Here is a 14,538-nt window from a genome sequence, read left to right as displayed (position 1 = left end):
TGCCACACTTAGGGTGAACAAAGCGATTCAAAAGGGGATGATGGACGGAGCGTTTGAGCAGGACAAACACTCACCCCCAGTCAACTGATCTGGGTTTAATCCATCACCATTCTTTAGCCCACTCAGCCACCCCATTTCAGACATGGCCATATGCAAATCAGTCTGACCCTGTGCCTCATGGGAACAGTCCAGCCCGAACTGCCAAGCCATGTCTTCCATGGACCGGAAACAAGCATCCTGGGACCGGTTTCGGATTCATAATCCTCATCAGCCAGGCTATCTTGAATCCAGTGGCCAAGTGAGCAAGGGACTCACGTCTGAGCATACCCTGCCACACTTAGGGTGAACAAAGCGATTCAAAAGGGGATGATGGACGGAGCGTTTGAGCAGATCAAACACTCACCCCCAGTCAACTGATCTTGGTTTAATCCATCAGCATTCTTTAGCCCACTCAGCCACCCCATTTCAGACATGGCCTTATGCAAATCAGTCTGACCCTGTGCCTCATGGGAACAGTCCAGCCCGAACTGCCAAGCCATGTCTTCCATGGACCGGAAACAAGTTTCCTGGGACCGGTTTCGGATTCATGATCCTCATCAGCCAGGCTATCTTGAATCCAGTGGCCAAGTGAGCAAGAGAGAAAGTTCATCAGTCTAGCAATGTACATTGCATGTATTGCACATGGGCCATTTTAACTTCTAAAATTCCAAGGCAGCAACCGCCTGCTTATACAATTAAGTGTCGCTTTTATCGCACACATTATACTGTTTGCAAGCTTTTGCAAAGTCCTGTGTTGCAACTCCTACTAACACAGCCAGTTTTTGTGTCCTCATGTCACAGTACTCTGTAGGCACACCCCTCCAATGTGTGTCTAAAATTGTTTCAAGTGAAGACCAATTAAATTATCGAACCTTGCGGTCCACCCCAGACATGTTGTACAGCAGGAGGTTTGCTCTCTGTGTCCTTTATTGTTAAACAGTGACTTGACTGTTCATCTTTGTCTGTGGTGCTTGGATGATCTAACATATGTGTTCCAAGATGGACATCTACAAGGCAATGTTGTGAAGGAAAGGGAGGCAGGAAAAAACGCTGTACAGCTACAACACGTTTGACAATTCTCATAAATCATTACCCTCGTGCGTTTTACTGTCTAAACAAATTTCACACCACTGTGTCCCACGCAATGCAGTGTTGTTGGGCTTACCTGGTGGTATTGATCCTGGAACAACAAATTCTAACATACCAATACGATTGTAAACAGCATCCCTCTGGCATTTTTGCACATCGCCATTGTTAACTATTAAATCGATTATTTCGGTCATCCAGGTGGTCCCTGAAAACGTAGAAAGAAACCACGGGAGAATGAAGCACATATCTTCATAAAGCTGAAATTAATCATGCAAAACCAATGAAAGGGACAGAGAAATTACACTCAGGCTAACTAAAGACTGCCTTCCATAGATTGTCAATGTTCCACAATCAGCGCCAGTTCTATGTAAAATTAGTTAAACAATGCTTGAACCCATAGCATACATGTAAGAATGTTGAAACCGCTTCACTATGTTCACATTTCTTATGGAGAAAGATTGTAAATCAATATCAAAAAGTGAACCTTTCAAAGTATCATGAAGCTCAGATATAACAAACACACTTGACAAGGCAAAGACTTAATGCGTGAAAACAAATTATGACATAGTCCAAGTGAAAATATGTTTAGACAGACATTGACCAATGAGCAGGGATAGAAGGCACCATGGTGCAGGTCCAATCACAGACTTCTGTTGTTGTACATTATCTCCTTTCTGAGCAAGGTTCTGGTTTTCAATGACAACAAAAAAGATTTGTTTGGAACTAGGCTTAACTTGTGGCCACGTTATTGATCAATGTCTCCACAAAGGTACCACCATTACAAGAAAAGAAAGAGATTTTGGAGGATCCCAACTCCTGGACTTTGGAATTCCTACCACACTTTGGGTGCATGTGCGACAATTGTATTGTAATAGCACTTATGTAGCACTTGTAACACTCATGAAGTGTTGCAGTGCTTAGTTCAAGGCATCAAATACTAAGGAAGCCATGGTTGGTGGTTAATCTAATGGTTATTGGTGGTTAGTGGGATTCGTTTTGTGCTCTCAAGAAAACCATTGCATGCATTTACTCCAGTTTCTTTGTGATATATCAAATAAGTAGCAACTAGACATGCTCATTAGTGGTGGGTATGTGAGTTCATGCAGGAGGTTGATGTGATTAAGTGACCAACTAGGATTTCTGTTGCTTGTGGAAGTCAAGCACTGAGGAGGTGACTCTGATTTGAGGTAGGAGAAGGCATGACTTATTGATCTGGTTCTGCAAGTTTGGCTGGGCATAGATGTCTGTTTGGACTCTGCAAGTTAATGCAGTTAATGAGCCCCACATAACATTGGGCCCACACACCTCATCAACTGCAAGTTAATGCAGTTGATTGGGTATGTGGGGCCAATGTTGTGTAAAGCTTTGTATGTGTGAGTGGGCAGTTTGAAGAGTGCATGGTTGTGGACTGAGAGCCACTGGAATTTACTGTAGCATTAATAAGATAGCTAAGTAAGGTAAATGTAACATTCATAGCCGGGGTTTCCCTGTCAATGTCTTGTATTTTACTCCAATCTACACCTACTAATGAAAGGTTAAAAGCTTTCCAGACTTCTTTAGTGCACCTTAAAGTCTCCTGTGAGGTTTAAGGAAGGGCGTCTTTGTGGAAAAGAAATGCTGAAATGATCCACCGATGCTCAAGATATGGAGCATTCAGAAAAAATGTGGTTAATGGACAAAGGGGCCTAGTACCACTGCCTGAGAAGTTGTCAAGCCCTTGCAAAAATAATTTAGAAAATGGCAAAAGGATGTGGGGAGACGAATCAGATTAAAATAAATAACACACACTGGGCAATTAGTCCCTGTTACTGATAGGGGCTACTTTGTCTGTGGGTTTGCACATTTTCAGTGCCTATCGGGGAAAAAAAACATAGCTAACAGATAAAAAAAGTTAAACTTACCTGAAAGCAGCTATGGAGTAGCCGAGAGTTGGCACAAGAAAACAACGCCCACAACCCCACTACCAGCCAGGATGACCAGCCAGATTCACAGGGGAATAGGAAATGCAAGTTCAGTTGGGAGGCGAATGAGATCTAGATCGCGGAGGTGACGGACCAACAACACCACCTCTTCTTCACCTCCAAAGTGTCATTGGGCACGAAAAAAGACCATATGGCAGTGAATAGTGGACAAGGTGAACAGTGTTGTTGAAGTCAAGAGGACAGTGATGGACTGTAAAATGCACTTGCATGATGCCAAGCTCAAAACTAAGGAGAAACTGGCAAGCAATCTCCAGGCAGCATTCCAGACCGAAGGTGGTAATCCTGCACCCTAGGGGCAGCTGGATCCCGCGGAGGAGCAGGTGTCCACTGTCATCAGTGAGAACCAGTGGTTGAAGTCACTGGACAAGACAGTGCTGACTATGAACAATTACAACAGTAACCGGATAAGTCCCTACAAGGGCCAATAGGGGGAACTACGTCATATTGTGCAGTGCTCGGCCACACTGTCAGCAGGATAAACATTAGGCACCTGGCTCATCTATGCTCAGACATGACATCAGAGGAAGGATCATTGGCATTTCGATCATATGTTGGTGTAGAGCAGTTTTGCAAGCCTTCTAGCTGGGATATCCTACCTCATAATGGAAGGCAGCAATATGCCGTTTCTACTAAATACCGTGAATTCCTGTCTTAAATGCCTGTGCTGGCACACAAACAGCAGATGTACACCAAAGCAGGCACCCTTGCACCATAGTTTAATGGAACTTGTGGAAGTTGCAAGCAACATGAATGTGCATCCAGCAAAAAGGAAAGCACAGGGATGTGTTGCATATTACTAAACACAGCGCAACTCTACACTTTCCTATTCACACAGCTTGGTGCACATTAACCTAGACTCCAAACTCCTAACATGCATTTGGTATCTCACAGCAGAAACAACACACCTGAGAGGTGGGGGATATATATGCCATGGGTAGTACCTTCATAGAGGGACATTTTAAGACTCACATCTATACTCCCTAGAATAAACAACATGGTATGCGGCTGTCCGGATATGCAGGCTTAAAGCACACCATTGTCAGCTGCCTTTGTAGGGACCACGTAAACACCTTTCACCTACAGATATACGATGGGTGTGGGGGTAAATGCAAGTTATGTACATCAGTGGACTATGAGCCATATTTAAAGTCAAAAGGTGCAGGGCGTCGACGTTAACAAATCAGCAGTGCAGAGCAGCATCAATTCACATATGCATGGATTGGCCATATTTACTGAAATATGTGCCATCCTTGTGCACACCCCTACACTGCTGAAAAACAACAGCTGTGTGCCAACGCATGCGCGGTATCTTTCAAGGGTATCTTTGTTGTTGCTTGGCTGTCATTATCGGTGACACTGCAAGGGAAAACACATGGGGTGGTATGACACAGGTTCGCACAGCTTAAGTGCTAGCACCACTGTGTTATGCCATTTCTATGTGAACATGCCCCTCAGTAGGTAGATGTCACCATTCCCGGTACTACTACCATTTGGGATGCTGCCTGACACATATGACTCCATAAGAGCCGCCATGCTTCCCATTGGAGATGGCCACACATAATGTAGGTGTCGTAGGCAGGGTACCATCATTGTGTGGCAGTAAGTCAGCTGCCATGACCAAATTTGGAACAGCCAGAGGGGGCATGTGCACATACTAGTGTATGGGTCTGATGAAAACAATGTGTAGCACTCACCAACTCTGGTCATGAGGAAATAGCATGAACGTTAGTGATTGGAATCTGAGTACTATGACAGGGCCCATCGTCTCTGAGTAGATGCACAGTGATAGTGAGGACAATGCTGAGATCCAGTCATCAGAAATGGAAATACAGAGCTATTTGCAACCCATAACCTTGAGGAGCAGCTGTACTATTCATCAATGAGAAACTGAAAGTGTCATGTAATGCACTTTGTTGGTCAACTGCTTTAAACATGTCAACATGTAGGAGACATCACAAATAGGATTTCCACATCTCAGTACAAAGGATAAACTCTCACCTCCTGACCAGCACCCTGTCCCGGACTTTAGTGATGATGGCGATGATGACAACCTACCAACCATAGACCAGAATTCCCTACAAGAGCCCCTCAACTCTATTGGCACACAATCTCTAGATATGCGGGGGGTCAGCAGCATTGTGGCATCTCCACATACCCTCCATAGCTACCCACATGTACCACCTACCACCCCTTCCAGAACCCTGGACTCCGAGGACCCAGCCATTACCTTCTAATGTACTGTTGAAGGAGTCCAGTGGGAGTTAGCAGATCAGATGTGGGCTGGGATGTTGACTGTGGTGGCCACCATAGAAGACGTCTGTGGGTGCCTCAATCCCAATAGGGATAACACTGCTGCCATCAGAACCACCTACTCTCTGCTCCACGGCCTCTAGCAGTCCCTGACTGACATCACTGGTGTCCTGAGGCAGAGGCATCAACAACTGCCCTGCCAAAGTGTCACCATCGAGGTGGCCAAAGAGCTGAAGGCAATCAGAACCCTCATGGGGTCTATGTTGTGGACTCCCATATGGCTGCCTACCACCGCTGCATTGCTATTGTGTTGTAAAACCAGCAGATCCTCATCACTGTAGTGATTAATAATGTTTTGGCACAGATGAATGCTGCTTCCAGCACAGAATCCACATCTTCTGCCCCTGATCTGTGTGTGCCTCCCTTTGCTTCTGCATCTACAACACCACCCTCACGGGAGACACCGCACAAATAGAGGAGGAAGATGTGGACGGTACCTCCTTCCAACGTTGAAGTCTGCGGTAGAATGTATCTGTGCCACAAAGCCAGTTTCATCTTACCCTGTGCTGATCAACATGCCAGGGAACATCTGCTGTCACTGTTCTCATTTTGACTTTTCTCTGTTCACCGTGACCATTTGTGGACTGTCTATGTGCCCTATTCTCCCTAATGACATTGTGGTCATCCTCCTGACTGAAGCACTGCTCTCCTCAACATGTCCTGAGACAGGTTCTCTACATGGACTCTGTCTGGATATCCACCTTGCTCTAAACGTCCTTTGGGGTTGTTATTGTTATCCAATGAATTTTTCCTGGGAGCCACTTCAATATTTGAACTTGTAAATAAATGCACTAATATTTACTACATGTGTGTTGTATGTCTCCAGGAGTCAGGACCAGGTTTCCATTGCCCATTCTGGGAGAAAACGACACCAACAACTTGCCAAAGAAGCACAAGATTTGTGGAGCCCAGGTCCATGCTAGGCTGTGAGAGTCTAACATAATACATCACAATTTTTGCGATGACTAGCAAGTGCTTAAACAAGGTTGCAAGCATCAAGTTCAACTGAATGCAGGGCCCACCTATGGGTACTGTAAGCTTACCACATTAGCCTGGCAAGTAAATGCTGCAAGTGTCAGAGGATACAGGGCAGCCATCAGTGTATAATTACAAATCGTATTAATTGGTCAAAGGATTATGACCACTACATCTCTCCAAATCATGTTGCATTAGCAAACCATCCATAGACATTGTATGTGAACATATGAATAGCACTGTGTCAATATTCATTCAAATTTTCCAGATTCACTGCTCAACAATGTTTCATTTTGAGATGATACAGAGTCATCCTGGCTAGCCTGACAGATCCCTGTCCATAAATGAGAAATCTAATAACATGTTGCCAGAAGGCAAGGTTTATGCATGTACAAAACTTCACCTGAGCACACATGCTCACTCCTACACAGAACATCATGACATACACCTGTCTGTAGAAAACAATAAAAAATCATGTAAATAAAAAGTTTGAATAAGGACGCATTTGTGATGAGTCAGAAAATGGCGCCGGAGTGAGAGGACTTGCCAGCTGCCTGCTCCGTGAGCTCTGATCAGCATCAAATGATTCTCTCCTAGCCATGCTGGAATAAGCTCCGTTAATATCCGCTTTTCTGATATTACGCCTATTCTTGCAGATGGCTGTCCAGATGGGGCAGAAGGACTGAAGGGATAAAGGACTAAGAAACAAACATTGCTGCTGGTACTGCCGGCACTGGCCTGTCATGTGGTAATGCGGCAGTGGGGTGCTTTTAGATCCCAGGCTTTGCCGACTGTGGAAACGAAAACGCGCTTCCCCCAGCTTTTCTCCGGGCTATCTTTTCCGAGTTTAGCAGAGGCACAGCCCGGCGTAGAAGACATGGAAGGCACGGTCTTTTGGATTGAGATAAGGGAGATAAGAAAGAAGGACTAACCGGGTAGTGCCAATCAACAGCTAGAAGACCCGACTTTTGGACTTGGATGTGGGCTGTGGATGCGGAGCCAGGTGCAGAGCCGGAATTGAGAGCCTTAGGACACTTTTGAAAATCAATGTGAGTACAGTAACCTCTAAAATACCCAGCATTTTCTACTGCGCTCCTTTCCTCCTTTTCTTGCAGAGAGAGCTTCCTGGGTGCCTTCAAGACCTGCTGCCCCTGCCCCTGTTCCTCTCCCAATACTCTATAATATATCATAACTCCGCCTGCTTACTGCTTACTGCTTACTGCTCAGTACCCTGCTCGGAAAACCTGCTCTCACGTACCTCCTCGTCTGCAAAAGCCTGAAGGGACACGGCATGTTAGAACGGCCATCACAGCAGCGTCTGACTCTGTGTTCTCTCTGAATCTCTGCCTTAGTTTCTGCAGCTCCGAGGCTTCCCTGCGTCGCGGACTCACTGATCAACCACTCGGCTGTCCCAGGCAGATTTTCCTCGTCACCTTCGGACTCTGAAACACGGGGCTTTTTGGATTAAAGGGCCCTTGACTCTTGGCTTTTTTGGCTCAATCTAATTTTCGAAAAACTCAGTGGCATTCAGTGGCATTCAGTGTCTTTATCATTCTCATTTCATTTCATTTCATTCATTAATCTCAAGCAGTTTGGCTACAACAGTACCCACCAGGTACTTGGCCAGCATCAGTACTATCCTAACGGTCAGTCCGGTTGGTACACGGTTCCACAGAGTCACCACCCAAGCCACAAAGGTGCAATGGAGCATCTCAGACCCTTCACCCCCTTAGATACCTTCAATAGGTTTTCGCAGCTCAGTGGCTTGGAGGACTGCGACTGATGCTTACAGCCTATGGAGGAGGGAGGCGGTAGACAAGGAGCGGATCCCCAGCATGGAGGATTTATTTGTGTTAATTCCCAGGGGGTCATTACTGATGACACTATTGGATCCCTATCGAATATGCCCCACTCTGTTGCCACGGATATGTTTAATGTTGTGCCCTGCACTGATTCTGAAAGCCAACCTGGCTGTGTGAGTAACAGCCACCAGCCTAGTGATGGGAGTTTGGAGGGGGGGGACTCCAGGGAAGGGCATTTTCCAGTCCACAAGGGAGCCAGAGTAATAAATCTGATTTCCTGGAACATAGCTGGGCTCAAAAGGAAATTAGACATTCCTGAATGGCACGAATTCATCGAGAAGTTCGATGTTTGCCTGTTCCAAGAAACTTGGTGTCTGTTACCAATTGACAAATCTGGCTATACATCCTTTTTCTCCCCAGCAATAAGTAGTGGGAAGGGCAGACCAGCAGGAGGTCTATTGGTCTGGATAAGAACTGACCTAGATTGGGACATGGCATCTATGAATACCCACTGCAGTGATTTAATGCACCTTTCTTCCAGGGGCCATATAGAGGGGTTTAGACTTGAACTTTTTAATGTGTATGCGAGAGGGGGTGTGGGGGACAATGTATCGACAACCATATTGAGCCTCGACTCTGCTCTAGCCACTTGCCCTTCCTCAGCCAGAATTATGGTGGGTGGCGATTTTAACTGTACGTTCGAACCTCTTCTTGGTGATGACCCACTGGGAAATGAGGAGGACGATTTCAGGTGGTCTATCCCCCCCTTGACGATACCCCCCATTCGGAAATGGTCCGCTAGGGCAATCCAATTGAATGCCCTTACTAGGGAGCATAAAATACGAGCCCTTAACGGCAGGTCCCGATCTGATAAATTAGGTGCACCGACTTTTAATAGGATAACGGCCCCGTCCAGAATTGACTATATCCTAGTGAGTGCCAGTATGTGGATGGACCTTATTGATATGGAGGTGGTACCCTCACAGGACAGCGATCATAATCCGCTTTGCTGTAAGTTCACATGGGGTAAATCGAAAGTGGAAGGGATGAGTGTTTCGTTGAAACGAACCAAAGAGGTGATCCCCTACGAAAGCAATCGTAGATTGAAGTGGGATAAAGCTCGGTTAAGTGCAGACCAACTAGAGACCATCAAAATTACCATCGAAGACCTGCAGAGGGACTTGGGAGTGTTGGAACGGGAGGTTGTGGGTTCTCCAGGCTCTTCTTTACAACTAGATTCTGCATATAAAGGCACGATAGAACAATTAAGTCTTTATTTCTCCTCTAACGGGAAACCCCGTAGATCTAATAGGCTGCCCCCTATAACCAGCAACCCATGGTATTCTGCTAACTGCAGGGTTAAGAGGAAGAGTCTGTCAGTTGCCTTGCTCTCAAGGAATCCCAACCTGGTTAGAGCGGCCAGGAGGGAGTACTTGAGAGCAATCGATCTGGCAAAACGTGAGTGGGAGGAGGAGCACTGGAGGGAATTAACAGAGGCAGTCAGAAGGAGGGACTCGACGCAATTTTGGAATCTAATTAATGGAGCCAGACAGGGTAAATCCCAGCCTCTAGCAACTCATATAACCTGCCAGCAATGGTTCAATCACTTCACATCTCTGTATGGTGGCAGCGATGATGCACCTGGCCCTTTGGTTTCTTGTGGGGAGGGAAGGGATCCTGACGGGGAGACGGAGTGTTTATTTATGGCCTCCGAAGTTGTGGCAGCTATTAAACATTTGACACCCAAAAAGGCAGCTGGCCCGGATGGGATCCCTGGGGATCTCCTGATTGCTGAACCCCTGGCATGGGCAAATTTAATAGCCACCGTAATGAATTTGCTCCTAAAGGGGCACCCCGTGCCAGACTCTTGGAAGGGGGCCGAGGTGGTAACAGTATACAAGAAGGGGGCTAGAGATGACCCTGCCAACTACCGTCCGATTAGTCTGATAGACATAGTCCAGAAAGTGGTTGGCAGGGTTATTATCACCAGGGTATGCGACTGGATGGAGGAAGAATGCATTCTGTCTCATCTGCAGGCCGGTTTTCGTCAGGGGGTGGGCACGGTGGACCAGGTCTTTCGGCTGTTTGGGATCTATTGGAAGGCAGTTACCATCAAAAAGGGAAGCCTATATATGGCCTTCATAGATCTCAAGACGGCCTTCGACCTGGTCCCCCGAGCCAAACTTTGGGAGATTCTGGAAAGCATGGGCTTCCCTGGCCCACTCTTAAGATTGATTGTAAGACTCCATGAGGGGACTTACGCCAGGATTAGATGGGGTTCGCAGGGCCAACTGACTGATAGGGTACCGGTGAGGAGTGGTGTCCGTCAAGGGTGTGTCATGGCTCCGACTCTCTTCTCCTTGTTTGTGAATGGTGTGGTGGACCATCTGAGAGGAGAAGAGACGGATGCCCCAACCCTGGCGGGGGAAAAGATACAAACCCTACTCTTTGCTGATGACACCTTACTGATAGCTAAATCTCCGGTAGGCCTGCACAAACTCCTGCAGCGTTTTTCCACCTTCTGTACAGAGAGGGGCCTAACCATCAACACTACTAAAACCAAATTGATGGCCTTTTCACCCTCCAAAAATTTTAAAAACAACTTTCTCCTTAATGGGTCGCCTTTGGAGCTGGTTGAGGCGTTTGACTATTTAGGGATTCGGATAAACAGCCGAATGACATGGAAGGATCACCTAGCGAAAATGCTGTTGGGCCACAGAAGAGTCTCGGGGGTGATCCTTCGAGAGCGCCGGGCATCACTTAGCAAACCAGTGTCCCCGGTAATGGCCATCTATGATGGCCAGATACTCCCGGCAGCATTGTACGGCTCCGAATTATGGGGGTTCAATAATGTAAACGAGCTAACCTTAGCGGAAAATAAGTTTTTGAGAGACGTGGTGGCACTCCCGGTTTCCACTCCCCTCATTCCCTTGCGGCTTGACCTTGGCAGACGCGCCCTAAAAGATATAGTGAGACTGAGACCACTACTTTTTTGGGTTCGCCTGAGAAGGACTAAGGAGTTGGTCAAATACGCGGAAGCACTGGACGAGTTAATTTTATTGGACTCTGGGGGTAAAATTGGCTGGCTGAAAAATCTGAGGCTATTGGTCTCCCAATTGGGTTTGAGCGATAGTTGGGAGTCCCAAGAACCCCCGCCCAAGATGGTTATCAAGAAATTATATTGGGATTGGGTCCAGGCTGAATCTTCACGTGACACATCAGGGGGGTCACTTACAGAGTCCTTTCTGGAGTGTAAGAGTGTAAGGAAGCTTGAACCCTTTTTGGATTTGATAACTAAACCTTTTGACAGGTCCCTCTTTTTAAAGCTAAGGTTCGGTACCCTCCCGGTGCATGAATTTGCCTCAAAATGGTCCAACCAGGGCGGTCCTCTGCGATCCTGTCCTGGTTGTGCGGCCCCCAAAGAGTCCGTGGCCCACCTTCTTTTTGCTTGCCCAGCGTACAAAGTGCCACGGAAAAACTGGTTAAAACCAGTATGTAAAGGTTTGGGGTTGAGGTGTCACCGCTCGGCATTACGAGTGATTACATCGGATGTATCATCTACCTCAGTGATATGCGGGGTGGCAAAGTTTCTAGGTAGCGCCTGGATTATTAGATCTAGATCTTTGGGGAAGATTGCACTGCCTCTATCTACCGTGAGTGGAGTTGTCTGAAGCTGCTAAGTTCGAGTAACTGGAGTATTTTCTGTCCTGTTTTTACTATGCTAGTGTTTAGTGGTAGCGTAAGTTTGGTCCTCCCCAGTTGCTGCTAGTACATTATGATGAATGTATTTTAACATTTTTTAACATGTATTGTTGTCTTTTATGGTGATTAATTTACCGAATAAAGATTTATGAACTTAAAAAAGAACTCATTAGGCCTGCATAGGATTGAAAGCTGGGAAAAGGCTGGAAGAGGGGGGGAAAAAAAGAAAAAGAACTGAGATTGCACAGATTGACAGGCAAAAAAAAAAAGCTAAATTAATGCAGAGCTAAGCGGAATAGAACCAAGGCCAGCTATAGTATGCACGCTTTCAATAATATTGGTGTTATTGTGCCATTATTGTGTTACTCTGCGATTCTGCTGTCTTCTGCTCTGCTGTTTTGACTTGGGACCACGCAGGCACGAAGCAAAGGGGAAAAGAGGCAAAGAGGATAATCCCTAAAATAACTTAGAACAAAACAAAGGCGACAAACTAAGCAACTAAGAAACTAAAGCTAGCAAGCAGAAAAGCTAAGCAACCAAAAAAAAAAAACCAGGGATTGGAATTACTGGAATTACTGGTGGAAGGCTGGTTTTTGAAGGATTGTTCAAACAAGGAAAACAGAGGCATTTCGATAAACTGGGGGGGCAGCGGAGGCTCCAATAACGGGCACTCGTGTGTCTGTGAAGATTAAACCACGGATGGGTCAACCGAGCGCTTGTGCCAAAGCCCAACCGGGCAGATGTGCATCGTACTACCTCCGCTGCGTAACTAGTGACAGAATCACCATAAGAGGGCAGCCTGCTCGAGATCCACGATCACCTCTAAAAAATACCGGAGGGGCTACAGCGGCATCAGTGGTCACTGTGGTAGCAGATAGACCGAAATCTTCTAAATTTCCCGTTGTAATCATAATAGTAACTATAACGCTCGCATTAAGAACGCTAAGTCGGGTTCAGACACAGCGGAGCGGGCTAGCACCAGGCCAAGGCCTGACTCGGGCACAGAAGAACATTCTGATATACAACATGGTGGATCTCGCTCGGGCAGAGGGACAAGATGCTGAGCAAATATTAGAACAAATATCTGAGCATCTAACCGAATCAAATACCCTTCTAAGTGATCCAGAAGCGCCAGAAGTGCCTGAAGAATCTAGAAAAATCACCTTAGAGAAACAAAACTCTAACAATGTCCAAAAAGCAAAAGATGGCCAACGGCGACCGAAAACCAGAGGGTCCAAGGCTAAAGAAAACCCCGAGGAGAAAAACACTGGTAACGGCAGCAACGTGGAGAAAACTAAGCACAAGGAAAAAAACAAAAATAAAACAACGGAAAAAAGCGCAGACAAAGCCTTGGACAAAAAAAAGGACAGAGATACTGATAAAGATAAAGACAAGGACAAGAATAAAATGGAAGGCAACGAGAAAGCAAATGAAAAGGATAGAGCAATCCTAGCCAAAGAACAAAGTAAAGACAATGAGAACCTGGAGTTAATGGCCAAAAAGGCAAGGAGGCTACAAAACTATAAAAAATCTGAAAGCGGAAGCTTAAATCACAGGCCAACAGGTATTCTTCCAGCCTCGAATTTCTAATATATTTACACTATTTTCCAAGGAAGGGCACATCAAACCAACAGCAAATTCAAATATAAGTGTGATCGAAAACGCTATCTCACCCGCAAATACATGTGAAGAGAGTGACCCTTTGCCTGTACTCCTAACTGAACCTCTGATACCTGAACACTCTTCCGCCTTGGCCATGGTACAAACATTCTCTGTCGGTGGAAAACTACTCCTAGAGTCCAAAATATCCGCCGTAAACTCTGATTCGGACATCTATGAGACAGGAGTATCTATTTCTAGCGAGACAAGTGATTCAAGCGAGGCAGGTGAGAAAGATAATCTAAATGAAATAAACTTTAGCCCCAAATTAGCAGTAACAACTTTGGAGGTCTCCGATATCACATCCCCGGGGAAATCAGGGGAAGCGTGTCACAATCCTACTCCTCAAAAGAAATTGGAAAAAAAAGAACAAGACATAGAAGGCACCGAAACCACTGATCCCGGGAGTAACACGGAGCATGCTAAAGCAAGAGCTAACCACACTCGTAACGACTCATCATTTAAAAATCACGGAGAACATGAATCACACATGTGCTCTAATGGCGTTCCAGTTGAAATGGCCTCAGCACAAATCGAAAAGTACGGTGACGGATATGAAAATGCAAATAAACCATCTCTGAGCGAAGTATTTAATTCCATCAAAGTTTTTCACAAGGATGTCGAAATGGACAGCAATAGGAATCATGCAGCTATACAAAAACTTCAAGATGCTGTTCAAAAAGTAGACCGAACATGCTCTGAAATATCTAATCGAATGGCTTCTGTCGAAACCCGCACCGAAAATCTCTAGCTTGATGTCACAAAACTCCAAACCCAGGAAAAAGAGCATGATGGTGTTATTAAAGATCTGATGCAAAAGGTAGAGGACCTTGAGAACCGAGGCAGGAGAAATAACCTGCGCTTTCTCTGCATCCCTGAGGGCGCCGAAGGAAACGATCCAAGGGGGTTCATGTCCGACCTTTTAAAAACATCTTTTCCCGAACTCCAAACTTGGAACCTGAACAATGAGATGCAACGTG

The 14,538-nt window shown here is 45.9% G+C and overlaps 1 protein-coding gene across 1 annotated transcript in view; it reads right to left on the bottom strand.

Annotated features, from left to right (window-relative positions):
- Positions 1-14,538, bottom strand: part of LOC147728929 (sulfotransferase 1B1-like) — a 659,149-nt gene that overhangs the window by 376,872 nt on the left and 267,739 nt on the right. The window contains exon 3 of the mRNA XM_086959169.1: positions 1,205-1,333. Within this exon, the coding sequence (XP_086815295.1) occupies positions 1,205-1,333 (129 nt within the window). The remainder of the gene's footprint in view (positions 1-1,204; positions 1,334-14,538) is intronic.

This window comes from Lissotriton vulgaris, chromosome 2_2 (assembly GCF_964263255.1).
Source record: "Lissotriton vulgaris chromosome 2_2, aLisVul1.2, whole genome shotgun sequence".
NCBI classification, from domain to species: Eukaryota; Metazoa; Chordata; class Amphibia; order Caudata; family Salamandridae; genus Lissotriton; species Lissotriton vulgaris.
Note: the sequence above shows the minus strand (reverse complement) of the source record. Positions and strands in the feature narration are given on the sequence as shown.